Source organism: Oncorhynchus nerka, linkage group LG24 (assembly GCF_034236695.1).
Source record: "Oncorhynchus nerka isolate Pitt River linkage group LG24, Oner_Uvic_2.0, whole genome shotgun sequence".
NCBI classification, from domain to species: Eukaryota; Metazoa; Chordata; class Actinopteri; order Salmoniformes; family Salmonidae; genus Oncorhynchus; species Oncorhynchus nerka.
Genome location: NC_088419.1, coordinates 69,783,127 through 69,810,718, shown reverse-complemented (window position 1 = coordinate 69,810,718; position 27,592 = coordinate 69,783,127). Strand labels below are relative to the sequence as shown.

The window sequence follows — 27,592 nt, the reverse complement described above, 5'->3', positions numbered from 1 at the left end:
AGGTATTTTTATAGGTTAGTGTCATAATGTTACCTCATCAGCATGGCAGGTATTTATAGGGTATTGTCATTATGTTACCTCATCAGCATGGCAGGTATTTATAGGGTAGTGTCATTATGTTACCTCATCAGCATGGGAGGTATTTTTATAGGTTAGTGTCATAATGTTACCTCATCAGCATGGCAGGTATTTATAGGTTAGTGTCATAATGTTACCTCATCAGCATGGCAGGTATTTATAGGGTAGTGTCATAATGTTACCTCATCAGTTTTTCTCCTTTCCTTTTAGCAACAGTGCAGAATGTCATTGACCTATTAACCTCAGCCTATGAGCATGGCACTAATGTAATTCCACCACGGTTGCTGATTAAGCTATTGGCTTACTAGTGCAATAATCACTTTCCTTTCAACCAATGTTGAATTCCAGCATCTGGCTCTATTCCTCAGAGACCAGGCCTACCCCTAACTATTTAAAAAAAAAACGTATTAGATTTAGTCTCTGTTCATTCAGTTAAGCCTGTACTTGATTGAAGTCTAGTTGTCCAGCTTTGTGTTGCTCACCTCAGGAATGGCGCTGCCGATGATGAGCCAAGCCTTCTTGCCCATAGACAGGAAGTAATTACAGAGCAGTACAGCATGTTCCTCCTCATCGCCCGCCAGCAGGGTCAGGAATTGCTTCAAACAGGAAAAGGAAACCCACAGTTACTAAGAGCCTGCCCTCTACTAAGACTATTGGAATCTACAATCAGAGTCTCTGAATATGTGTCTCACGTCACAGGTGCTCCACAGGTCACAGACACCAGCAAATGAGACGCTATCAGGCATAGAGGGGATGAGAGAAACATACCGAGCTATCAGCTCCTTGAGAGAGGGAAGGAGAGGGAGACACGGGTATGAAATCAAGCAACAGTCAAAGCTTGAGAGTGCTGTAACTCAGCAATCAGACTGAGGCTCCATTATCAGCAGTGACTGTTTGTGTTGTCTCAGTGGAGACCTGACCTGACTGACCGTGGCCTCCTGGGGGCTGTTGGGGAAGGCGTCGAGCAGCTCCTGCGGGGGGTTGAGGGGGCGGAGGTAACGGCTGATGAACACAGTCTTCCCGTTGATGTCGATGGCGGTGGTGAGGCAGGGACGGTTGGGGTAACTCACTGCTGCGTCCCTCTCAAAGACTTCTGACGCCAGCAGTAGACGCTCGCCCTCCTGGCTGTCAAACTGGGAGGGGGAGGGTCACCATAAAGCTACAGCAGTACACTTAGATCAGCGAGAGTCAGATGGTCTGCATATATTTGCGTCTAGTCTACTAATAACTGTGAGGGAGGAGGGATGTTGATGTGGGACCGCTGAACAATGGACAGTTAGACTGCTTGGGTACATTAGTCACAGTGTGATGTAGTCAACATCTATCTAATCAAAACACAATGTTAATGCCATCATTCAGTTTACTGCAGATAGCATATCTCAGTAAACAGGTACCTTCACTTCCTTCATCTAACAAATGCAGCAAAGGATAGAAAAACGAACAGAAAATTGACGTAAACCCCCCTCTTCAGACAATACGGAATAATGAAGGAATGTTAATAACTCATGCATTGAGTACATTTTGTTTTTTTAAAGGCTATGACAGATCAAACACAGAGAGAGCCTGGAGACAGCTAGGACATACAGAGACAGCCTGCCAGGCTGAACTAACCTTCTCCCTAACAGTCTCTCCAGGTACCAGCTGTGGTTCTATGGTGATGAAGAGTGTGATGAAGGCTCCTTCACTAAGACTGCGTACAGCGTCGTAGCCACCATCACTGGCCAGGCTGCGCTCCTTACTGTATCCCAACAACACCGGTGGGGTGTCCACCTTAAACGTGCCGTCAATCTGCCAGATCAGGTCAGACAACAGAACCACAGCAGTAAGTTACTTATGTCAATGTGAGTCACTGTCTGTCAATCAGGGGTCTGGTGTCATAGACAGTTAGTCTTACCCTGGACTGGAAGTAGATAGTACTGAAGGGAATCTTCACAGAGCCCAGCCAGTGTTTCTCTAGCCGTGTGTGGACTTCTCTCCCCCTATCCTCTCCATCCTGGAAATAGAAGAAAGATTTAAACTGACAAAACATAATGACACAGAAAGTGTATGGATAATGTAGTTAACTGTGCTGTAATGTGTAATATGTTTTCCTGAGCCAGAGGGCATGGGAAGTCCCTTTGATTCACATTCTTGTGATGTCCTACTCACCCCTCCCAATTCATAATGGACTTCATCAAATATGTTGATGAAGACCTCGTCTTTCACTGACTGCAGGCTAGCAGTGCTGTAGTCTCCATTTGGGGCACTGTGGCAAGAACAAAAAAACATGCTTGATAAATCTTCTAAACAAACAATGCTGGATAATACCATACATGTGATCATGAAATTGACCATGTGTGGTCAAAGAGATGTCCCAATTTAGACCAGTCATGGACCAGTCACACACTCACCTGAATGGCAGTTGCAGGTCCTCGTTCCAGCAGGGGTTTGGTCCGTCTGCTGTTGTGGTCTGAAGAACCGTGCGCTGGAACGATACCTCCACAAAGGGCCTGACCTGCACCTGGAAAACACAGATTCACAACACATACACAGGTAAGACAAACTAATACAGACAAATATACACATACATTAAGGGAATATTCTGCATTTACAGCCACTGATCCAGGTGAAGATCAGACGTGTTACCTGGTTGAGGAGCCAGTCGCTGCCCTGGATGGCACTCTGGGATGACTGGCCTGCTGTAAACGTCTCAGTGAAAGAGCGGACCGACTTAGACGCCACTGCAGGTTTGCTGGTAGAAGAGATAAACATTAGGAGTTTAAAATAGTCCAGGAATGTTGTGGACATAATACTCTCCAGTATGACCTTGTTGCTGCAGTAAATAAAAGCTTTCTTATTCTTTTATGTCTGGAGATGTTGTGGAAGGTTTATGGATGTCTGTAGATGTAATATACCCAGCATGTGACTAGAAGTTCTGAGGTTGTACCTGGCTTGGGGCTTGCGGATGGGGATGTCGTAGGCCCGGATAATGTTGAGAAGTAATCTAATGTCCCCGTCAGACAGATTCTGAGCTGTCACTTTCTTCCTCTCTTTCCTCTGAGGCTTCAGGGGCCGCTTAGGTTCAGCCAGCTTGAACAGATTCAGGCCAAGTATCCTGACGGTCAAAACAACAGCTGTCATTCCAGAGAAAGAGTATATTCTCCTTCACTTTACAGGGTAAACACAGACCATACTACCACATACTCTATCTTCCAACTGTTTACTTACTGTGAGGGGATGATTGACACAAATACCAATAGAACACCAATGCTACACTCAGAAAAAAAGGTGCTATCTAGAACCTAAAAGGGTTCGTCGGCTGTCCTCATAGTAGAACCCTTCTTGATTCTTTCTAGAATCCTTTTGGGTTCCATGTAGGCCTCTTTCTACAGAGGGTTCTACAGAGGGAACCAAAAAGGTTTGTCCTTGGAGCCAAAAAGGGTTCTCCTATGAACTAAAAAGGGTTCTCCTATGAACTAAAAAGGGTTCTCCTATGAACCAAAAAGGTGTTCTCCTATGGAGACAGCCAAATAACCCTTTTGAAACCCTTTTTTCTAACAGTGTATAGTATAATGATAAATAAACTAAAAGTAAACAAACTAACAGCCACAGACAGGTTGGGGAAAAGAGGAGAAAAGGCCTATGAACATACCCAGGGCCTGCACCACTAAATATGTCAATGCAAAGCATAACAGAGAAATGGGACACAGAAAAAAAGATGTTCAAATAATGTAAAGTAATATGACATAAAAAATAACAATAATGATGATAATAAAATGTATGTGTTGATACTATTTGCTAAGTGTCACATCCAGATGTGGTGTAAAAAGAGAAGAATGTGCTTTCAGATCCTCCGAAAGAGAACATCTCTTCAGCCAGGGAAATGAAGTGTTTGAGATCAAATATTCCAGAGACCCACCGGCCAAAGAGAAACTCATTCCTCTGGCCTGTGATCTATTCTGTGATCTACTTAGACCCTGTCAGCTTTTATGACAGATTTACAACAGATTATAACCCATCTTGCAATCCCCGTTAACCTAAACACAAACATTTGAGCAAAACAATTTGAACAATCCAATACAAAAGACAGCCAGTCAAGTACCGGAGCAAATGCCAGTTCGTCACACACACAAAGCAAAAGCATGTGGTGCTACCTACCTAAATCCACTGATGAGTCAAACAAGCACAATGACTATATTCTATCGAGTATATAAGAATATTAGCACAACAATTCTGCCTTGATATGATTTCACAAGTATGAAAATGCACAAATGTATTCACCCAATACTAGGAACTTCCTCTTCTTGGACCAGGTCAGACAGGAGGAAATGATGCTTGGCGATGAGGAAGCGGTTGATGACTGATTCTCTAATCTGATAGACAGAGAGAGTCAAATAAATCAATATGATTCATATGAGCAGATCCACACAGACTAGACTCCAGATTCAAAGCTAACTGCCCGACACATCTACTCACCTTCTGCAGGTATTTGGCCACCAGGGCTCTGTGTGCATCTAGGTGATCCTTAGTGTCAACGATTTCTCCTTCTCTCAATCTCCTCTCATATTCCTGAAAATGACAAAAATCAGAAAGTTGAACATGTTTTCGGGCTTATTAAACCTTATTAGTAATCTTTGAAAGTATACAGTGCCTTACCTGGAACACCTTATCAGTGACCTCCCGTTCCAGGGCAGGGACACACTTATAGTTACGGAACTCAGCCACCTCCTGGTTTCTGAGCCGGAGCAGACGGAACCTGCGAGAGCGCTCAATTTCCTCCTCAGACAGGAAGTTGAACTCCTCCTGCAGCTGCTCCAGTCTGAAGTAATCTGGTGCTGTCACCTCCCCACTACTGGCCACCTTATAGAGAGAGAGAGCAAATTATTATTATATATGGGACTGTATAGACAGTTAAATGCAGTCTCCTGCTCTCTGGGGCAGCTGGGTAATATGGGCCTGTGATATCTTAGTAATGTGTAGTGTCTAGTCACCCACCTTTAGGAGTTGCATGATGGTTGCGTTGTTTGGGTCATTGGGATCCAGTCTAGATTCAGTGGCCCACTCCCCAAGCTTCTTCATATCATTAAGGCTAGATGCCCCAATGCAGGCGATGGCATCCAACTGTTTCAGTCCACTGCACAGACAAAGGGAGTGGGGGAGAAATACATGTACTTATTTATGAATGTAGCCAGTAACATAAAATAGGTCTGCAGTATTTCACCTTACTATGTATAGTGTTTCTACTGTACGTAACTTGGATGGGATTGGTTTACTGTACCTGTGCATGGCCTTGGACTGAGTGGTGGGCGGGGCCAGGGGTACATCATCCTCCCCTATAGCCCAGGACACACAGCAGGACAGCTTCCCAGAGGTCAACAGGGTCTGACGGTTACTACCGTCTGCCTCAAAGGAGAAGGGCACATCTGACAGGGCAAATTGACAGCAGAGAGAGACCAAAGAGAGAGAGAGAGAGAGAAGGGTGTAAGAGAGATGTCCAAGTATAAATATGCACAGTGCGTCTATGGGTGTGTACCACTGCCGACGGCCTCGTGGTCAAACATGACCCTCAGGTTGCTGCTGAACTCCAGCTCCTCAGAGGGGGCACTACCCGTCAGGACTGATGATTCTGGGACTGGCACAAACACCTCTGCCAACAGGGAGGTGGATGAGCCCAACACCTCAAACACCTACAGAACAACAAGAATAACAGGAGGTTTAAATGTGTCTGAAAGAAAGAAATTCATTAGAGATAACATGGAGATAAATTACAATAATATAATCTCAAAAATCATTGATTTAGTTCAATCATTTAGTTTAAAAAATCATTAGCTGAAATCCAACAAAATTTCACCTGCAACTTGATACTTTCTGGCCAGTTGACTATCTTCAGGTTGAATATCTGACCAAAATGGACTCTGAAATCAGAATTTAGGGAGCGATTGTCTGTTCTGGAGACTTCTTTGTTGTTATATAAAACCTTAGTGAAGAGATAGCGCTTTGCAACATCTTCTCTTCTAGCAAACTCGCCCCTGTGGGGAAGAACAGACACAGTCATGCAAGTGAAATATGGATATCCTGTTCTGTGGACTTTTGGAACACCTCTAGTTGGACCCCTCTAGTTCTTAAAGGGACATTTCACTGTCACAAGTTTTTCAGTGGTTTTCAGACCTCAAAATTAGACAAACGTCAAGAAGAAATCATGTCCCTTAGAGGTCTGAAAATGTCTGACAAAGTGTATATCCTTTTAACTGTGTTCCTGTTCATACCTGGGACACTGTTCATTAGGAGTGATGGGTCCAGATGCAGTGAGTTCAGGCATCAGGATGGGTTCCCCTGGTTTCCTCCTGATTCTGGAGGCCTTCTCTCTGACCTGCTCCTCAACACCCTCCATGTCTGGTTCCTCAGGAGGGTCTGGCTTCGAGGGTCCCAGCTCCATGTCACCCTCTGACTGGTCATCATCATCGTCTTCGTCATCATCATCATCCTGAGACTGGGTTTTCTTCTTTTTCTTCTTCTCTTTGGCTTTCTGAGCATGAGAAAATGTATGTGATAAAAAATATATATTAATAAACCAGGATTCTCAAGGCCCCCATGCTTAATCTTAGGGGTGAAACATACCCGTTTCCTCCTCCAGGCCTTCCACTCCTCCTGCTGTCTCTTGTACTCAGTGAGCTTTTTCTGGTAGTCTTCCTCCATCTCCCCCTGCAGCTCATCCACTTCAGCCTGGATCTCAGCCTCATGGTCCCGCTCATCTGAAGCCCGCACCCCCTCCTCCCTGGAGCAGAGGGAGACACACACCAGTTATCAACACCAAGCACATGATTATCCACAACAAAACATATAAACAAGGTCACCAGCAGCACACTACTCCACATAGTGCCGGGGCCATCTACATTGTGACAGTACCCCCTGAACTTTGGACAATGTTTTTCCATCTTAATAGAGTAACACAGAGTCCTAAATGATGGGGTGTTACATTACCTCCTGAGGTAAAGCTTGTATGGTGTGTTGGTGAACCTCTGGAAGTCCCTCAGGGCTTTGATCTCCTTCCAGACCTTGATGATGCTCTTCAGCAGGGTTCTGTCCTTCTCCTGCTCAGTGTCCCGCAGCCTGCGAGTGTTCTTCACCTCCTGCTTATACTCAGATATCCTCTGCTGCATGACAGGAGTTAGGGCCTGCCTACCGTGGATCTCCAGCATGTTCCGAACAGCGTTCCTCAACCCATTCAGCTACAGTAGACATAAACCAGTATTAGACCACCAATTCTTTGACTTTTACTCAAAGACACTTACTGAATAAACAAATCACACTAGAAATCTCTAGATCTAGAGGAGAGGAGTCAGTTGAGGGTAAGTCAGAGTTAGTGCCACTGCTGAATAGCCTTTGTGCCAAATAGAATTAGAATATAAGTCATTATATGTTCTGTGCTTTACCTTGGTAGTGAGGTGTTCCGTGATGTTCTTGTGCTGCCTGCTGAGGTGTTGGTCATAGAGCTGGGCCAGGCGTGCTCCTAGGACGTGCTCCCGGCTGAAGAGGGGGTGATGGGAGAAGATGAGCCCTGAGACGTCCACATCCAGCTGGTAATCCCCGTTCGTGCCCCCTCCTCCTGCGATGTACTGACTGGCATGCTTTGACTTCAGTGCCTGTACCACAAAGGAACAGAGGTAATCAAACACTGGAACTCTCGAGTGTATCATACTACAGATGTAATCATATCCGCATATGTGTGTGGAGAGAGAACGAGAGACAGAGAGAAACAGACAGAGAGAGAACGAAGATAAACGACATCATGTAATAATAAGGAATTGTAGTAATAACTACATGACGACCCAAAACTGTGTTGTATTGTAACTCTTAACCTCCTGCTATAATACAGTCTTTGATGTCCTGGTGAACTCATCTGACAGCTGGAGCTACTTCCAAACTTCACACTCATCAAGAACAATATTATCGCCTATTCATGTTGCCAAGCAGCAGGATATAAAAAGAAATAAAGAGAGTTGCATACTCTATATACGAGCTCCCAATAATTTATTGGCTAAGCAGCAGTTTCCCAGTTCAGTGACACTGGGATTGAACATTCTGCAAGGTTGTTTGTGTGGAGAGCAATGTGCTTTGATGTTTATTAATAGACAGAAAGATAAGAGGATATGGCAGACAAGTGATTATTTTCCAGTGCAGAAACATGTCAGGTGGTATAGGACTAGTTTGAGTACTATAGATAGATAAGGATTACATGAGGTGAGCACAGTGGAGGTGTGTCTTTGTTATACAAATATAATTTATTATATTGTCCATTTTAATTTACCTTCCTATAAACAGTCTGCAGAGCCGGGTCCAAGTCTTCCTCCATGTGGAACAGAGGGGGTCTGGTGGACGACTCTTTAATGGGGTCAGGCAGAGCTATGATCCTGCCGTCATCCCCAAACCACTTCCTCCCCTGAGCAGATGAACAGTCTCTAAATCAGAATTGATGCTGACACCGCCCACTTGGAGGTACGTTTGTTATCAGAACACTAAAGCTCACATCATGTTCTAGTGGTACAGTGACACCTTTACCTGCTGTTGTTTCAAGACACGGTTCTCTAAGATGTTCTGATTGGTCAGGGATATGGGAGGCCTCTCCCCCACATATAGCCCCTCCTCCTCCAGATAACGTGGCTGCATGTTCTCTGGTACTTTACTGGAGGCTGGCACTGAAGCATAAATAGACAGAGCGTCAACATATAGAGTACATAGACATTCACAGAGACCATCTTATAACACAATGATATATGCAGTGCGCACATAATGAGGAATGTGAGTTGAGATGGGCTGTATTAGTTAGGGTTTGGTGCCGGTTCTTCAGTGTGGGTATGTTCTCCTGGGAATGGCTGTTGGTGCAACTATCTCATACCGAGGACACTCCAGAGTTCCTGTTCAGACTTCAGGGGGCTCTGCCCTTAAATAGCGAGCCTGGCTGACTGTCCTCCACAACGGGGTCCTTAACCTGCTGTCCTAGCTGTAGGAAAGATTCTGTCTGGCCTCAGATTGATGTGGTTGCCTGTCTTCAGACTACCGGTCTGGCTGCATTACAGGTGTTGTTGGGGTAGGGTGGATACCTGCTCTGAGACTACAGGTCTAGTGGTGTTATAGTTCTGACTGTACAAAATAACAGGTGTGCTTTTATTGGGGTGGGTACCTGTCAAAAAGCTTGGGGTGAAGAGGAAGTCATTCTCGCTCTGAAGACGCCTCTGGTAGCCCATGTACTCTGCTCTCTTCACCACCAGGAAGTCATGTGCTGATTGGTCGATAATGAACAGATCCTCCTCTTCATCTTTCACTAGAGGAGCATCCTCATCCTGGGGTGGGAGGGGTCACAGAGGACAAGATGCATCAACACTACAGCCATACTGACGTCCTCACCAACAAAACATACCTCCATACTGACGTCCTCACCAACAAAACATACCTCCATACTGAGGTCCTCACCAGCAAAACATACCTCCATACCGAGGTCCTCACCAACAAAACATACCGCCATACTGACGTCCTCACCAACAAAACATACCTCCATACTGAGGTCCTCACCAACAAAACATACCTCCATACTGAGGTCCTCACCAACAAAACATACCTCCATACTGACGTCCTCACCAACAAAACATACCTCCATACTGACGACCTCAACAACAAAACATACAGCCATACTGACGTCCTCACCAACAAAACATACCTCCATACTGACGTCCTCACCAGCAGAACATACCGCCGTCCTCACCAGCAGAACATACCGCCGTCCTCACCAGCAAAACATACCGCTGTCCTCACCAGCAGAACATACCGCCGTCCTCACCAGCAAAACATACCGCCGTCCTCACCAGCAAAACATACCGCCGTCCTCACCAGCAAAACATACCGCCGTCCTCACCAGCAGAACATACCGCCGTCCTCACCAGCAGAACATACCGCCGTCCTCACCAGCAAAACATACCGCCGTCCTCACCAGCAAAACATACCGCCGTCCTCACCAGCAAAACATACCGCCATCCTCACCAGCAGAACATACCGCCGTCCTCACCAGCAGAACATACCGCCTCACCAGCAGAACATACCGCCGTCCTCACCAGCAAAACATACCGCCGTCCTCACCAGCAGAACATACCGCCGTCCTCACCAGCAGAACATACCGCCGTCCTCACCAGCAAAACATACCGCCGTCCTCACCAGCAAAACATACTGCCGTATTGAGGGTCTTTGGCGTCTGTGTTATTAAAGAATAACATCAACTGTTAAAGCTATTAACACGATTCATGACTAATTGATTAATGATGATGTTTTTGGAAATACTGTATGTTGTTCAAGGACACAAACTGATGTAATTCACAGAGAGGGGTGATGTGCCTATGCTGTGTGTTAAATCAGTGGTTCCCAAACTTTTTAATAGTCCTGTACCCCTTCAAACATTCAACCTCCAGCTGTGTATCCCCTCTAGCACCAGGGTCAGCGCACTATCAAATTAGTTTTTTTGCCATCATTGCAAGCCTACCACATGATACATTTATTAAACATAAGAATGAGTGCGAGTTGTCGTCACAACCCGGCTCGTGGGAAGTGACAAAGAGCTCTTATAATGTAGGACCAGGGCACAAATAATAATATAATAATAATCAATCATTTTGCTCTTTATTTGGCCATCTTACATATAATTTGGGGAATTTTGCTTAAACTCATCAAAAAAGTTAGCTTGTAACAGTGAACCTTTTTTGTGGGATACACATAAGGCAATTCTAGGTCTTGTGGCATGTTTTGGTTAAACTGTCCCCAATTCAATGGAATTGCACATGGACAGCTGATTCTCAAGATCTTGCACACTAATGAGATGCTATTGAGCCCACACTATTACACTGTCTGGGCCAAGAACTACATGCTTTCTGGTAAGTTTGGATTACAATACTGGGTGGGGCGAGTTTTTGTTAACTAGTAAATAGTAGCCTACAGCAAAGTGTGTTTAAATAATTTCTAACAATTCCCGCTAGTTAGTTTTTGCTACCATGTGGGTTTTAGATTGCTTGAGCCTGCTAACTGAGGAGTTTAAATTGACCTGTTTCCATACATGTTTCATTTTAAAACATTTATCCTACAAAAGGAGTTGTTTAATCTAACTGCCTAACTATTTATCTGTACATGGAATTGTATTGGTTTTTTAAATGTATTTAAATTTTCTCCTAATGTTTACAGGAAAATGCCACAGGCACTATCTGTTGTGTGGAGAAATTTCACTGCAGCTAATGTAGAAGGAAAAGCTGTGTACATTCGCAAATACTGTGCCAAATCATATGTGAAGAATGCAACAAAGATGCAGAATCATCTGGACAAGTGCATAAAGTTCCCTCAGCGCTCACAACAAGCAACCTCTGACAAAAGTCCCTCATTTTCACTTCTATTCAAGGTGAAAATGATGAATCACACACCTTATCGATAGCAACAGCTCACGGTCCTCCTGGAATCAGAAGTTATTTGACTCAATAGAGGTACGTAGTCAGAGAAATGCTGATGAATGTCTTGCTCGAGCTGTGTATGCAACTGGTTAACCTCTGATGCTCACAGGCAATGTGTATTGGAATAGATTTCTGAACGTTCTTCGCCCAGCATACACCCCTCCAACCAGACATGCTTTATCTACTCATTTGTTGGATGCAGAGTTCAACAGAGTTCAAGTGAAGGTCAAACAAATCATAGAGAAGGCAGACTGTATTGCAATGATCTCTGATGGGTGGTCGAATGTTTATGGGCAAGGAATAATTAACTACATCGCCACCCCTCAACCAGTATTCTACAAGAGCACAGACACAAGGGACAGCAGACACACCGGTCTCTACATTGCAGATGAGCTGAAGGCAGTCATCAATGACCTTGGACCACAGAAGGTATTTGCACTGGTGACAGACAATGCTGCGAACATGAAGGCTGCTTGGTCTAAAGTGGAGGAGTCCTATCCTTACGTCCCACCTTTTGGCTGTGCTACTCATGCATTGAATCTGCTCCTCAAGGACATAATGGCACTGAAAACAATGGATACACTCTACAAGAGAGCCAAGGAAATGGTTAGGCATGTGAAGGGTCATCAAGTTATAGCAGCAATCTACCTCACCAAGCAAAATGAGAAGAATAAGAGCACCACATTGAAGTTGCCCAGCAACACCTGTTAGGGTGGTGCCGTCATCATGTTTGACAGTCTCCTGGAGGGGAAGGAGTCACCAAGAAATGGCCATTTCACAGATTTCCGATATGGACAGCGCCATCAAGAGGATCGTCCTGGATTATGTATTTTGGGAGAGAGTGGTAAGCAGCCTGAAACTCCAGAAACCCATAGCAGTACCCATTGAACAGATTGAGGGAGACAATACCATCCTGTCTGATGTTCAGACTGCTTGCAGATGTAAGACAATAAATCCTTACTGCCCTACCCACTTCACTGTGGTTCCAAGCAGATCTGAAATACATCAAAAAGTGTGAAGACTTCTGCCTGAAGCCCATACATACCGCAGCGTACATGTTGGACCCCAAGTATGCTGGCAAGAGCATCCTGTCTGGTTCAGAGATCAACAAGGCCTATGGTTTCATAACTATCGTGTCTCGCCACCTCGGCAGTCTGGCGAAGTACACTTCCAAGTAAGGGCTTTGGGATGGAGATGCAATATGGCAGTCGTGCCAACATATCTTATCAGCCACCTGATGGAAGGGACTTTGTGGATCTGAGGGTCTTTCCCCTGTTGCTTCCATCATCCTCCAAATCCCACCAACATCAGCTGCCTCAGAGCGCAACTGGTCCTTGTTTGGGAACACACACACCAAAGCACGCAACAGTCTGACCAATACAAGGGTTGAAACATTGGTGGCCATCCAGGCAAATTTGAGGCTTTTTGAGCCTGACAACGAACCATCCTCAACAGGGTTGGAAAATGACAGTGAAGATGAGGCCTCAGAGTCTGATGTTCAAGATGTGGACATTGAGGAGGTCCAGGGAGAAGACATGGAAGCCTGAGAGGAAGACAACCAAAGCTTTAGTTTCTACAGAAGTATGTTGAAAATGTTTTTGGGAGATGCATTGAATATTCCCTTTCTTTTGTTGTTCAGTGAAATCATCCCATGTGAAGTTCAATTTGTTTTATTTCTATTGGAAGGATTTAATAATTTGCAATTATGTCTACTTATGATAAGATAAAATGTTTGTTTCTGTCTCCATATGATATGGTAAATATATCCAATGCGAAAAACATTTACATTTAAATGGTATTCATTTGCATAGATTTCTGTTAATACCCATTTATTCCCGTTAATTCCCATATATTCCCGTTAATTTCCACCTCTGAATATTTCCCAAAATGTGCAACCCTAGTGCCTGTATTTAGTTTTCATGCTAGTGAGGGCTGAGAATCCACTCTCACATAGGTACGTGGTTGCAAAGGACATCAGTGTCTTAACAGCGCGATTTGCCAAGGCAGGATACTCTGAGCGCAACCCAATCCAGAAATCTGGCAGTGGCTTCTGATTACATTCAATTTTCACAGAACCGCTTGTTGCAATTTCGATGAGGCTCTCTTGTTCAGATATCGGTAAGTGGACTGGAGGCAGGGCATGAATATGGGGGTGCCACAGGGTTCAATTCTCGGGCCGACTCTCTTCTCTGTATACATCAATGATGTCGCTTTTGCTGCTGGTGGTTTTCTGATCCACCTCTACGCAGACGACACTATTCTGTATACTTCTGGCCCCTCTTTGGACACTGTGTTAACAAACCTCCAGACGAGCTTCAATAACCATACAACTCTCCTTCAGTGGCCTCCAACTGCTCTTAAATGCAAGTAAAACTAAATGCATGCTCTTCAACCGATCACTGCCCACACCTGCCCGCCCGTCCAGCATCACTACTCTGGACGGTTCTGACATAGAATATGTGGACAAGTACAAATACCTAGGTGTCAGGTTAGACTTTAAACTCTCCATCCAGACTAACATTAAACATCTCCAATCCAAAATTAAATCTAGAATCGGCTTCCTATCTCGCAAACAAAGCATCCTTCACTCATGCTGCCAAACATACCCTCGTAAAACTGACCATCCTACCGATCCTCGACTTTGGCAATGTCATTTACAAAATTGCCTCCAACACTCTACTCAACAAATTGGACGCAGTCTATCACAGTGCCATCCGTTTTGTCACCAAAGCCCCATATACTACCCACCACTGCGACCCGTGTGCTCTCGTTGGCTGGCCCTCGCTTCATACTCGTCGCCAAACCCACTGGCTTCAGGTCATCCTTCAAGTCTCTGCTAGGTAAAGCCCCGCCTTATCTCAGCTCACTGGTCACCATAGCAGCACCCACCCGTAGCACGCGCTCCAGCAGGTATATCTCACTGGTCTCCCCCAAAGTAAATTCTTCCTTTGGCCGCCTCTCCTTCCAGTTCTCTGCTGCTAATGACTGGAACGAACTGCAAAAATCTCTGAAGCTGGAGACTCTTACCTCCCTCAATAGCTTTAAGCACCAGCTGTCAGAGCAGCTCACAGATCACTGCACCTGTACATAGCTCATCTGTACATAGCCAATCCAATATACCTCATCCCCATACTGTATTTATTTATCTTGCTCCTTTGCACCCCAGTATCTCTACTTGCACATTCATCTTCTGCACATCCTACCATTCCAGTGTTTAATTTCTATATTTTGTAATAACTTCACCACCATGGCCTATTTATTGCCTTACCTCTCTTGTCCTACCTCATTTTCACATGCTGTATATAGATTTTTCTACTGTATTATTGATTGTATGTTTGTTTATTCCATGTGTAACTCTGTGTTGTTGTATGTGTCGAACTGCTTTGCTTTATCTTGGCCAGGTCGCAGTTGCAAATGAGAACTTGTTCTCACCTACCTGGTTAAATAAAGGTGAAATTATATATATTTTTTTAAATAAATGAAAGGGATAACGAATCCAGTTATTTGTGTTATCCATTTCTGGAAAGTACCTGCGTAATTGCGCACCCAACTCACTCAGGTGCTTCGCTACATCACATTTGACGTTGTCTGTAAGCTTGAGTTCATTTGCAGACACAAAACAAAAATCATACGATGGAAAGACCTGAGTGTTGACCTTGTTAATGCAGACAGAGAAGAGATCCAACTTCTTAATCATAGCCTCAATTTTGTCCCGTACATTGAATATAGTTGCGGACAGTTCCTGTAATCCTAGATTCAGATCATTCAGGCAAGAAAAAACATCACCCAGATATGCCAGTCGTGTGAGAAACTCGTCATCATGCAAGCGGTCAGACAAGTGAAAATTATGGTCAGTAAAGAAAACTTTAAGCTCTCTCAATTAAAAGAAAACATGTCAATACATTGCCCCTTGATAACCAGCGCACTTCTGTATGTTGTAAAAGCATTACACGGTTGCTGCCCATATCATTGCATAGTGCAGAAAATACCCAAGAGTTCAGTGGCCTTGCTTTAACAAAGTTAGCCATATTCACTGTAGTGTCCAAAATGTCTTTCAAGCTGTCAGACATTCCCTTGACATCAAGAGCCTCTCGGTGGATTCTGCAGTGTACCCAAGTGGCATTGGGAGCAACTGCTTGCACACGCGTTACCACTCCACTATGTCTCCCTGTCATGGCTTTTGCGCCATCAGTACAAATACCAACATGAGCAGCAGCTATGTTTGGCTACATACAGACCGTTAGTGGAATTCCCGCAAGAGACGTTTAATGTGATTGGATGTTCATTATTTGACTAGGCTACCTGTGTTTAACATTGTGATGTTATTTCGCTGAACATGAGATGGTTGAATTTTATTTTTGGCAGTGAAACGAGGCTACTCAGGCGAGAAAGAAAACTCACCCAAATGTATAGCCCCGTTGGAAAATATCAAATGGACTGTTTGAAAATGTGAAGGAAAAAAGTATAATATTTTTTAAATTGTGAATCACATTTTTAATTAGCGTACTCCAGACGGCATTGAGCGTACCCCAGTTTGGGAATACCGGTCTTAAAACAATGTGGCTCAGACCTCTCTCACTAGCCAAGATCAAATGAGAGACAGAAAGAAATCTTTTCATCTGACATATGGTGCCTTCAGCATCGATGCTGATCTAAGAACACTGTCCTGTCATGTTCCTAGCTGACTGGTTTAGGAGGGTCTCAGGGTCCCATATATTTTACAGCTAATTACACACAGATGCTGCAATCATTAGCAATCCATGGCAACAATATATGCTACTTGTACTCTGGGAGAACGTCTACCCTTGTTTTCAGTCAATTACATTTTCTTTAAATTAATTCAGGAGATGCATTAAAATTAAATGAGTTGAAAATGGTTCATTATCTATGCTAGTTTTACCCGCTCCTCGTTCTCGCCTTTCTGTTCCCTGTCCACTTCAGTGACCGCTTCCTCCTCCTCTTCCTCATCGTCATTCTCCCCTTCTGTCCTTGGCCTTCTCTTCTTACGACCTTTGCCCGCCTCTTCATGGGGTTCCGGGTCAAAGTTGAAAGTGAAAAAATTGTAGGCCTCCTCCGCTGTGGGTAAACCTGTCTCCGACTACATTTGCAATAAAACAGAGGACATTGATAAAATCCTTAACCTTAATCATACAATCTATTAGATTACAAGAACCAAAGGAGAGCAGTTTGGCCACTCACTATACTCTCTATCCTGACACGCCTGACTGTCTCTCGGAACTTGACTTTGGTGTTGAGGGGAGAAGAGTGGTCATCTCTCCCCGCCCTGAGGTCTGGCTCTGTCTGTAAAACATCAGCGGATCATGACCTTCACTTTCAGGCTAGTTAGCATAGTGAATTACATGCTTCAAAATATGGTTAATGAATTCTCCAATAAAAGATTATCTCTGTACAGTGATGCTGGTACTGGACTACTATATGCACATAGACAGTGAAGAAAGTGAGTAGAAGTCAGGTCCTCACCTCTCTGTCAAACCTGGTGAGTGTGTCTCTGTCTCTGAGACTCTGCAAGCGACTAGCTGGCGCCTCCAAGGAAGCCTCCTGCTGTAGAAGACTTTCTGCTTTGGACTGATGAAGTGTACAAGAGACAATACATTTTCAATCAATTTCAATCAAACAATAAGATTTGTGGAGAATAAACAGGAAGTTTGGTCCTGAAACCTTTGAAAAATTGTACAAAATTAGGAATCTCTGTAGTTAATCAATAATACATGTTGAGTAGAGCGAGGCTGTGTTTACCCTGGCTGCCCTCAGCTTGTCTCTCATTCGCTGTCTCATGGTGGAGCTCTCTGAGTGGCTCGAGCTTGGCGCGGGTTTGGCCTGAGGCCGGGGTGGCAGGTCTGAGGGGAGAGACAGGTATGAAACAACACCTATGGGAGACAGAGTAGGGAGAAACTACCCTGGTGGACCAGTCTGTTTGGGCTGTTAACCAACTCCTCTCTGTTTGACAGCAATAGGCTAGGGAGGACCAGGTTAGAGGACATGCAGGATAGACAGTCTCACCTCCTCTCTGGGAGTGAGTGGGACTGGACACGATGACATGCTTCTCTGGTTTGTCATCATCGTGGCTGATCTGTTGAACAGCAGTGACCTCCACCACTGTCTCATCATGGGGCTCCACCACTGAGTCATCAGGTGTATCATCTGTAGACGCCTTCTCAAGCTAGGAGAGGGAGCAAGTGTCAACATTTTGTAAGATAACCCTATGTGAGAATGCTGTTCATCGACTACAGCTCAGCATTTAACACCATAGTACCCTCCAAACTCGTCATTAAGCTCGAGACCCTGGGTCTCGACCCCGCCCTGTGCAACTGGGTACTGGACTTCCTGACGGGCCGCCCCCAGGGGGTGAGGGTAGGTAACAACATCTCCACCCCGCTGATCCTCAACACTGGGGCCCCACAAGGGTGCGTTCTGAGCCCTCTCCTGTACTCCCTGTTCACCCACGACTGCGTGGCCACGCACGCCTCCAACTCAATCATCAAGTTTGCGGACTACACAACAGTGGTAGGCTTGATTTACCAACAACGACGAGACGGCCTACGGGGAGGAGGTGAGGGCCCTCGGAGTGTGGTGTCAGGAAAATAACCTCACACTCAACGTCAACAAAACTAAGGAGATGATTGTGGACTTCAGGAAACAGCAGAGGGAACACCCCCCTATCCACATCGATGGAACAGTAGTGGAGAGGGTAGTTCGCCGAGGGTAGTTCCTCGGCGTACACATCACAGACCAACTGAATTGGTCCACCCACACAGACAGCATCGTGAAGAAGGCGCAGCAGCGCATCTTCAACCTCAGGAGGCTGAAGAAATTTGGCTTGTCACCAAAAGCACTCACAAACTTCTACAGATGCACAATCGAGAGCATCCTGTCGGGCTGTATCACCGCCTGGTACGGCAACTGCTCCGCCCACAACCGTAAGGCTCTCCAGAGGGTAGTGAGGTCTGCACAACGCATCACCGGGGGCAAACTACCTGCCCTCCAGGACACCTACACCACCCGATGTCACAGGAAGGCCATAAAGATCATCAAGGACAACAACCACCCGAGCCACTGCCTGTTCACCCCGCTATCGTCCAGAAGGCGAGGTCAGTACAGGTGCATCAAAGCTGGGACCGAGAGACTGAAAAACAGCTTCTATCTCAAGGCCATCAGACTGTTAAACAGCCACCACTAACATTGAGTGGCTGCTGCCAACACACTGACTCAACTCCAGCCACTTTAATAATGGGAATTGATGGGAATTGATGTAAAATGTATCACTAGCCACTTTAAAACAATGCTACTTAATATAATGTTTACATACCCTACATTATTTATCTCATATGTATACGTATATACTGTACTCTATATCATCTACTGCATCTTTATGTAATACATGTATCACTAGCCACTTTAAACTATGCCACTTTGTTTACATACTCATCTCATATGTATATACTGTACTCGATACCATCTACTGTATGCTGCTCTGTACCATCACTCATTCATATATCCTTATGTACATATTCTTTATCCCTTTACACGTATGTGTATAAGACAGTAGTTTTGGAATTGTTAGCTAGATTACCCGTTGGTTATTACTGCATTGTCGGAACTAGAAGCACAAGCATTTCGCTACACTCGCATTAACATCTGCTAACCATGTGTATGTGACAAATAACATTTGATTTGATTTGATTTAATGAAACCGACAGAAAATACTTTACTAGTAGTACTACTACTCTGTAATAACACTGGGGTTTAAGTTTAAGACTATTAATCAACAAGAAAAGTGGTGATGATTATAGCTAGGACGGAGCCAGGGAATTCTAACTTCAATACCTTTTTCTTCCTCTTCTGTCTCTGAGCCTTCAGGTTGCGTCTCAGTGTATCTCCAGGCTCCTCCTCACCAGCTGTTAGCTCCTAATAACCCAACACAAACACACAGTTGGTGCAAAGTCATAGACATCCTACAATATTACAGGTAGGCCTGTGACTTCATATGAAGGCAGCTGCTGCTTTTCAGATTGATAAAATATCCCCTTCGAGGAGGGAGAAAGAAAACAGAAGAAGAAGTAGAGTGTTATGAGGAGAGAACTACAGCACACAACCTATAGAACTCAGAGAACTCTACAGAGGAAAGAGAGAGAAGCAGTCTGGACACGTCTCTTGGCGAGGTGGTGAACAAGGCAGGTCAGAAGACTGCAGTCAGGAAGAAAGCACACAAGGTGACTTCAGGCTAGCTAGGCCACAGTACAGCTACAAGGAGGCTATGGGAGAAAACACACCAACCTCCATAGTCGTCTGTCCTCTCTCCTTACTCTGCTTCTTGTCTGTTGGGACCAGAGCCTACCAGGCAGATCAGAGCACTTAGACACAGAGCCCTGCCAGTTTGTGTGTGTGGATGTGTATTCACATTTGACTTCCTCAGTGGGTGCAGGTGAAACTCGCTTTCAGGACTTGTTGAGTCTTGTCAAAGCCTGTACTTCCTCTGTCTGGCAATAAAGTACCTTGTATCTTGTTTCTAGAGGCTCACAGCTGTATCAAAGTTAGTAAGATGGCGCCGGAGAAGAAGGCAGACGTTTTACGTGCTGCCATCCGATTGTGTTTTTTGTTTGTTTATTATTTTGTTAACATATTTTGTACATAATGTTACCGTCTCTTATGACCGAAAATAAATTCTGGACATCAGGACTGCTATTACTCACCAAGGACTCCTTTTTCCCTTTAACGAGTCTGACGAGGCCAACGCAAAACAAAATGCTTTCTCAGGAACAGGCCCAAATGCCTGTGATTTGCGTGAAGAGGAGGCGGGGAAAAAGGGGCCGGAGGGCGGGCTGCCTTCTTAGAATTCGTAGGCGATCTAATAAACCCCCACTTCCTTCCATTCTGATAGCAAATGTGCAATCTTTGGACAATAAAATATATGACCTACGCGGAAGATTAAACTACCAACAGGACATTCAAAACTGTAATATCTCATGCTTCATGGAGACGTGGCTGAACGACGACACTATCAACATACAGCTGGCTGGTTATAAACTGCACCGGCAGGATAGAACAGCGGCGTCTGGTAAAACAAGGGCCGGCGGACTACATATTTTTGTAAATAACAGCTAGTGCACGATATCTAAGGAAGTCTCAAGCTATTGCTCACCTGAGAGTATCTCATGATAAACTGTAGACCACATTACCTACCGAGAGTTTTCATCTGTATTTTTCGTAGCTGTTTTACAAACCACCACAGTCAGAGGCTGGCACTAAGACAGCACTGAATGAGCTGTATACCTCCATAAGCAAACAGGAAAACACTCACCCAGAGGCGGCGCTCCAAGTTGCCGGGGACTTTAATGCAGGGAAACTTAAATCTGTTTTACCAAATTTCTATCAGCATGTTAAATGTGTAACTAGAGGGAAAAAAACCTCGCCCTCCATTTAGCAAATCTGACTATAATTCTATCCTCCTGATTCCTGCTTACAAGCAAAAATTAAAGCAGGAAGCACCAGTGATTAGATCAATAAAAAAGTGGTCAGATGAAGCAGATGCTAAGCTACAAGACTGTTTTGCTAGCACAGACTGGAATATGTTCCGGGATTCCTCCGATGGCATTGAGGAGTACACCACATCAGTCATTGGTTTCATCAATAAGTGCATCAATGACGTTGTCCCCACAGTGACCGTACGTACATACCCCAACCAGAAGCCATGGATTACATGCAACATCCGCACTGAGCTAAAGGCTAGAGCTGCCGCTATCAAGGAGAGGGACTCTAACCCGGAAACTTATAAGACATCCTGCTATGCCCTCCAACGACCCATCAAACAGGCAAAGCGTAAATACAGGACTGAGATCGAATCGTACTACACCGGCTCTGACGCTCGTCGGATGTGGCAGGGCTTGCATTACAGACTACAAAGGGAAGCACAGTCGAGAGCTGCCCAGTGACAAAAGTTGCCCAGTGGCTCACTTGAGGCAAATAACACTGAAACATGCATGAGAGCACTAGCTGTTCTGGAAGACTGTGTGATCACACTCTACGCAGCAGATGTGAGTAACCTCTTCAACCTATGGGGGCGCTATGTCATTATTGGATAAAAAAACGTGCCCGTTTTAAGCGCAATATTTTGTCACGAAAATATGCTCGACTATGCATATAATTGCCAGCGTTGGAAAGAAAACACTCTTACGTTTTCAAAACTGCAAAGATATTATCTGTGAGTACCCCAGAACTGATCTTACAGGCGAAACCAAGATGAAACTTCAAACAGGAAATGAACAGGATTTTTGAAGCTGTGTTTTACTAACGTCACCTTATATGGCTGTGAATATGCTGTGAACGAGCTTATGCTCTCTGCCGTTCATCCAAGATGTCTGCAGCATTGTGGCGTATTTGTAGGCATATCATTGGAAGATTGGCCATAAGAGACTACATTTACCAGGTGTCCGCCCGGTGTCCTGCGTCAAAATTGGTGCGCAATCTCCAGCTGCAACCATTCTTCCATGTGATTGAGAGGAGAGAGGAGACTTCCAGGAACGATATATCATCGAAGAGATATGTGAAAAACACCTTGAGGATTGATTCTAAACAACGTTTACCATGTTTCAGTCGATATTATGGAGTTAATTTGGAAAAAAGTTTGGCGTTTGGATAACTGAATTTTCGGGTTTTTTTGGTAGCCAAATGTGACGCACCAAACGGACCGATTTCTCCTGCACAAAAAATCTTTCAGGAAAAACTGAACATTTGCTATCTAACTGAGAGTCTCCTCATTGAAAACATCCGAAGTTCTTCAAAGGTAAATGATTTATTGAATGTTTTTGCAAAATGTGGCCTGCTAATGCTAACGCTAAATGCTAATGCTAAATGCTAACGCTAAATGCTAAATGCTAGTTCGCTATGGTAGAGAAGCATATTTTTGAAAATCTGAGATGACAGTGTTGTTAACAAAAGGCTAAGCTTGAGAGCAAATAGATTAATTTCATTTCATTTGCGATTTTCATGAATAGTTAACGTTGCGTTATGGTAATGAGCTTGAGGCTGTAGTCACGATACCGGATCCGGGATGGCTCGACGCAAGAAGTTAAACAGTTCAACATTCCCAAGGCCGCAGGGCCAGACTGATTATCAGGACGTATACTGCGAGCATGCACTGACAAACTGGCAAGTGTCTTCACTGACATTTTCATCCTGTCCGAGTCTGTAATACCAACCTGTTTTAAGCAGACCACCATAGTGCCTGTGCCCAAGAACACTAAGCTAACCTGCCTAAACGACTACAGACCCGTAGCACTCACATCTATAGCCATGAAGTGCTTTGAAGGCTGGTCATGGCTCACATCAACACCATTATCCCAGAAACCCTAGACCCACTCCAATTTGCATACCGCCCCAACAGATCCACAGATGATGCAATGTCTATTGCACTCCACACTGCCCTTTCCCACCTGGACAAAAGGAACACCTATTTGAGAATGGTATTCATTGAACGCTGAGCTGTAGTCAACACCATAGTGCCCTCAAAGCTCATCAATAAGCTAAGGACACTGGGACTAAACAACTCCCTCTGCAACTGGATCCTGGACTTCCTGACAGGCCGCACCCAGGTGATAAGTGTAGGTAGCAACACCTCTGCCACGCTGATCCTCAACACAGGGGCCCCTCAGGGGTGCATGCTCAGTCCCCTCCTGTACTCCCTGTTCACTCATGACTGCACGGCCAGGCACGACTCCAACACCATCATTAAGTTTTCCCATGACACAACAGTGGTAGGCCTGATCAATGACGAGACAGCCTATAGGGTGGTCGGAGACCTGGCTGTATGATGCCAGGAAAACAACCTCTCCCTCAATGTAATCAAGACAAAGGAGATGATTGTGGACTACAGGAAAAAGAAGACTGAGCACCCTCCCATTCGCATCTACAGGGCTGTAATGGAGCAGGTTGAGAGCTTCAAGTTCCTTGGTGTCCACATCACTAACAAACTAACATAGTCCTAGCACACCAAGACAGTCATGAAGAGGGCATGATAAAACCTATTCCCCCTCGGGAGACTGAAAAGGTTTGGCGTGGGTCCTCAAATCCTTAAAAGGTTCTACAGCTGCACCGAGAGCATCCTGCATCGAGAGCATCCTGGCTGGTTGCATCACTGCCTGGTATGGCAACCGCTTGGCCTACGACCGCAATGCACTACAGAGTAGAGGTCGACCGATTATGATTTTTCAACGCCGATACCGATACCGATTATTGGAGGACCAAAAAAGGCCGATACCGATTAATCGGCCGATTAACTTGCTTTTCTTGTAATAATGACAATTACAACAATACTGAATGAACACTTATTTTAACTTAATATAATACATCAATAAAATCAATTTAGCCTCAAATAAATAATGAAACATGTTCAATTTGGTTTAAATAATGCAAAAACAAAGTGCTAGAGAAGAAAGTAAAAGTGCAATATGTGCCATGTAAGAAAGCTAACATTTAAGTTCCTTGCTCAGAACATGAGAACATATGAAAGCTGGTGGTTCCTTTTAACATGAGTCTTCGATATTCCCAGGTAAGAAGTTTTAGGTTGTAGTTGTTATAGGAATTGTAGGACTATTTCTCTCTATATCATTTGTATTTCATTAACCTTTGACTATTGGATGTTCTTATAGGCACTTTAGTATTGCCAGTGTAACGGTATAGCTTCCATCCCTCTCCTCGCTCCTACCTGGGCTCGAACCAGGAACACATCGACAACAGCCACACTCGAAGCAGCGTTACCCATGCAGAGCAAGGGGAACAACCACTCCAAGTCTCAGAGCGAGTGACGTTTGAAACGCTATTAGCGCACACCCCGCTAACTAGCTAGTCATTTCACATCGGTTACACCAGCCTAATCTCGGGAGTTGATAGGCTTGAAGTCATAAACAGCGCAATGCTTGAAGCATTGCGAAGAGCTGCTGGCAAAACGCACGAAAGTTCTGTTTGAATGAATGCCTACTAGCCAGCTGGTGCCTACCATTGCTCAGTCAGACTGCGCTATCAAATCATAGACTTAGTTATAACTTGATAACACAGAAATACGAGCCTTAGGTCATTAATATGGTCGAATCCGGAAACTATAATCTCGAAAACAAGACGTTTATTCTTTCAGTGAAATACTGAACCGTTCCCTATTTTATCTAACGGGTGGCATCCATAAGTCTAAATATTCCTGTTACATTGCACAACCTTCAATGCTATGTCATAATCACGTAAAATTCTGGCAAATTAGGCGGCCCAAACTGTTCCATGTACACTGACTCTGCGTGCAATGAACGCAAGAGAAGTGACACAATTTCACCTGGTTAATAATTGCCTGCTAACCTGGATTTCTTTTAGCTAAATATGCAGGTTTAAAAATGTAAACTTCTGTGTATTGATTTTAAGAAAGACATTGATGTTTATGGTTAGGTACACGTTGGAGCAACGACAGTCCTTTTTCACGAATACGCACCGCATCGATTATATGCAACGCAGGACACGCTAGATAAACTAGTAATATCATCAACCATGTGTAGTTAACTAGTGATTATGATTGATTGATTGTTTTTTATAAGATAAGTTTAATGCTAGCTAGAAACTTACCTTGGCTTACTGCATTTGCGTAACGGGCTCCTTGTGGAGTGCAATGTAATCAGGTGGTTAGATCGTTGGACTGTAAGGTTGCAAGATTGAATCTCCAAGCTGACAAGGTAAAAATCTGTCGTTCTGCCCCTGAACAAAGCAGTTAACCCACCGTTCCTAGGCCGTCATTGAAAATAAGAATGTCTTCTTAACTGACTTGCCTAGTTAAATAAAGATTAAATAAAGAATAAATCGGCCAAATCGGTGTCCAAAAATACCGATTTCCGATTGTTATGAAAACTTGAAAACGTCCCCTAATTAATCGACCTCTACTAGAGAGGGTAGTGCGAGTGGCCCAGTACATCACTGGGGCCAAGCTTCCTGCCATCCAGGACCTCTATACCAGGCGGTGTCAGAGGAAGGCCCTAAAAATGGTCAAAGTCTCCAGCCACCCTAGTCATAGACTTTTCTCTCTGCTACCGCACGGCAAGCGGTACCGGAGCACTAAGTCTAGGTCCAAGAGGCTTCTAAACAGCTTCTACCCCCAAGCCATAAGACTCCCGAACACCTAATAAATTGGCTACACTGACTATTTGAATTGCCTCCCCTCCCCCCTCTTTTACACCACTGCTACTTTCTGTTGTTATCATCTATGCATAGTCACTTTAATAACTCTACCTACATGTACTGTACATATTACCTCAAGCCCCCACACATTGACTCTGTACCGGTACCCCCTGTATATAGTCTCGCTATTGTTATTTTACTGCTGCTATTTAATTACTTGTTACATTTATTTCTTATTCCTATCCATATTTTTTTAACTGCGTTGTTAGTTAGGGGCTCGTAAGTAAGCATTTCACTGTAATGTTGTATTCGGCGCATGTGATTTCAATGTAATGTAGAGTACTGGTAGGCACAGTGAGTCAGTTGTGTTATTAGAGTGAAGCGCTATGACAACAATACATTTGGAGATACTCTCAAAACCTCAGCAGCAAGCTAGTCCCTTAATCAAGGACTGGGCGATTGTGTATGACTGACTGTATGTTATGCATTACCTGGGTATCTGTATCCACGTCGTCTTTGACCTGCAGAGTCTGTTGTAGCGCCCGTCGTTTCTTTCGTAATTTCTCCCGAAGATCACTGAAATGGAGGACAGTTTCACAAGCAAATTAGGCCTGCTATGCATAGACTATTTCTATTCATTCAACAAGAAATAATACTATGGTCAGGGAAACCCAATGCAAATGCTAAGTAAATATGTTTCTAAAAATAAAAAGTTAAAACAATTTGACAGTTACCTTGAGGAGGCCATATTGATGATGGGAAGAAGTTCAACTTTAAATGGCTTGGTTTTCAACGTTAAATCTATTGGTATCCCTAATGAGAACCGCTACATTATATCCTGTCGAACGAGATATCCTGTTGACTCTGCAATGAAACATTGCAACAGTTTAATTTGAGCGTGCAACAAATGAAACATTGTAACCGTTACTAGAGCGTGTAACAAATAATCAACAATGTAACTAAATGTACCGCTCTGTGGAACAAAGGCGAACATTCTATAAAGTAATTTAGCTAGGTAAAAGCCCTCGAGCTCAGACAATGGTGTGAAAACGATATAATATTTAGCCTACAGTCCATTGGGCTGATAAACAACTACAAAGGTGGCCTCGGGTAATATTATAAGACAACTAGGTTATTCGATATACAAAAACTGAAGAATATGTGTACAGACCTGGAGGTAAAAAGACTATCCATTGGACAACAAAAAATGTGACTAATTTCTCCCTCTTGATAACTATAACATACAGGCTTACTGCTATTGCTGCTGCTTAGTAACGATATCAACTACTCCTCGAACAACCTTGCAAACAGCATTGGTTCACTCTAGTATTGTATCCTATTCTCGCCCAAACATCTAGGATTTTCATTGATGCACGGATTTGTCAATCATCGAACAGTGATTGCGTCACATTCTACGGTGTCCGTAAAGTCTCACAGGTTTGCTTCCGTTTGTCGAATGGTATCTCGATGCGTACAGCAGTTGCTCAGCGGAACATTCTTCATGGTCTTTCATGCCCCCCCCCCCCCCCCCATTTGGTGATTTGAATGGAAGAGTGTGTGGATTAACATCATGATATTAGACTTTTCAAATGAACACTTACGATGTACAGTAATTACATTTGTCATAGAAAATATTCCTTTAAATCCAATAATCAAATACCAGATCAGTAATAAAATCGAACATATTTTTGTCTTGTGGCGTTATTAACTAAATTCTGGCAAGACTATTTGGCAACATTGTATCTTCCCATCAGTTTAGATCCAAAAAGGGATGAACACTGTATAGTTTAGTAACACTCTCCAGAAGCACACATGCAACACTCTCCCACTCTTCTCTCTCATATATGTGTTCTAGAATTGTATTTCCCCAAAGGCTCTACATGCTACAG

At 44.1% G+C, this 27,592-nt stretch overlaps 1 protein-coding gene across 3 annotated transcripts in view; it reads right to left on the bottom strand.

Annotated features, from left to right (window-relative positions):
* The window catches only part of cc2d2a (coiled-coil and C2 domain containing 2A), a 37,347-nt gene extending 10,336 nt beyond the window's left edge, over positions 1-27,011 (bottom strand). Inside the window, exons 1-34 of one of the 3 annotated variants that reach the window (XM_029632920.2) lie at positions 26,875-27,011; positions 26,438-26,567; positions 26,195-26,279; positions 19,833-19,889; positions 19,383-19,463; positions 17,559-17,718; positions 17,295-17,395; positions 17,019-17,123; positions 16,737-16,838; positions 16,438-16,635; positions 9,239-9,398; positions 8,617-8,753; positions 8,366-8,497; positions 7,491-7,700; positions 7,039-7,286; positions 6,676-6,832; positions 6,324-6,583; positions 5,909-6,086; positions 5,591-5,744; positions 5,336-5,480; positions 5,053-5,191; positions 4,714-4,917; positions 4,534-4,626; positions 4,339-4,430; positions 3,710-3,724; positions 3,005-3,172; positions 2,704-2,809; positions 2,469-2,578; positions 2,227-2,323; positions 1,973-2,071; positions 1,690-1,866; positions 1,008-1,211; positions 771-860; positions 561-674 (exon numbers count right to left, since the gene is read on the bottom strand). In XM_029632920.2, the coding sequence (XP_029488780.1) occupies positions 561-674; positions 771-860; positions 1,008-1,211; positions 1,690-1,866; positions 1,973-2,071; positions 2,227-2,323; positions 2,469-2,578; positions 2,704-2,809; positions 3,005-3,172; positions 3,710-3,724; positions 4,339-4,430; positions 4,534-4,626; positions 4,714-4,917; positions 5,053-5,191; positions 5,336-5,480; positions 5,591-5,744; positions 5,909-6,086; positions 6,324-6,583; positions 6,676-6,832; positions 7,039-7,286; positions 7,491-7,700; positions 8,366-8,497; positions 8,617-8,753; positions 9,239-9,398; positions 16,438-16,635; positions 16,737-16,838; positions 17,019-17,123; positions 17,295-17,395; positions 17,559-17,718; positions 19,383-19,463; positions 19,833-19,889; positions 26,195-26,279; positions 26,438-26,451 (4,392 nt within the window). In that variant the 5' untranslated portion in view covers positions 26,452-26,567; positions 26,875-27,011. The remainder of the gene's footprint in view (positions 1-560; positions 675-770; positions 861-1,007; positions 1,212-1,689; positions 1,867-1,972; positions 2,072-2,226; positions 2,324-2,468; positions 2,579-2,703; positions 2,810-3,004; positions 3,173-3,709; positions 3,725-4,338; positions 4,431-4,533; positions 4,627-4,713; positions 4,918-5,052; positions 5,192-5,335; positions 5,481-5,590; positions 5,745-5,908; positions 6,087-6,323; positions 6,584-6,675; positions 6,833-7,038; positions 7,287-7,490; positions 7,701-8,365; positions 8,498-8,616; positions 8,754-9,238; positions 9,399-16,437; positions 16,636-16,736; positions 16,839-17,018; positions 17,124-17,294; positions 17,396-17,558; positions 17,719-19,382; positions 19,464-19,832; positions 19,890-26,194; positions 26,280-26,437; positions 26,568-26,874) is intronic. The other 2 variants (XM_029632924.2, XM_065009105.1) reach the window with 2 other exon arrangements.
* Between the last annotated feature and the right edge of the window lie 581 nt (positions 27,012-27,592).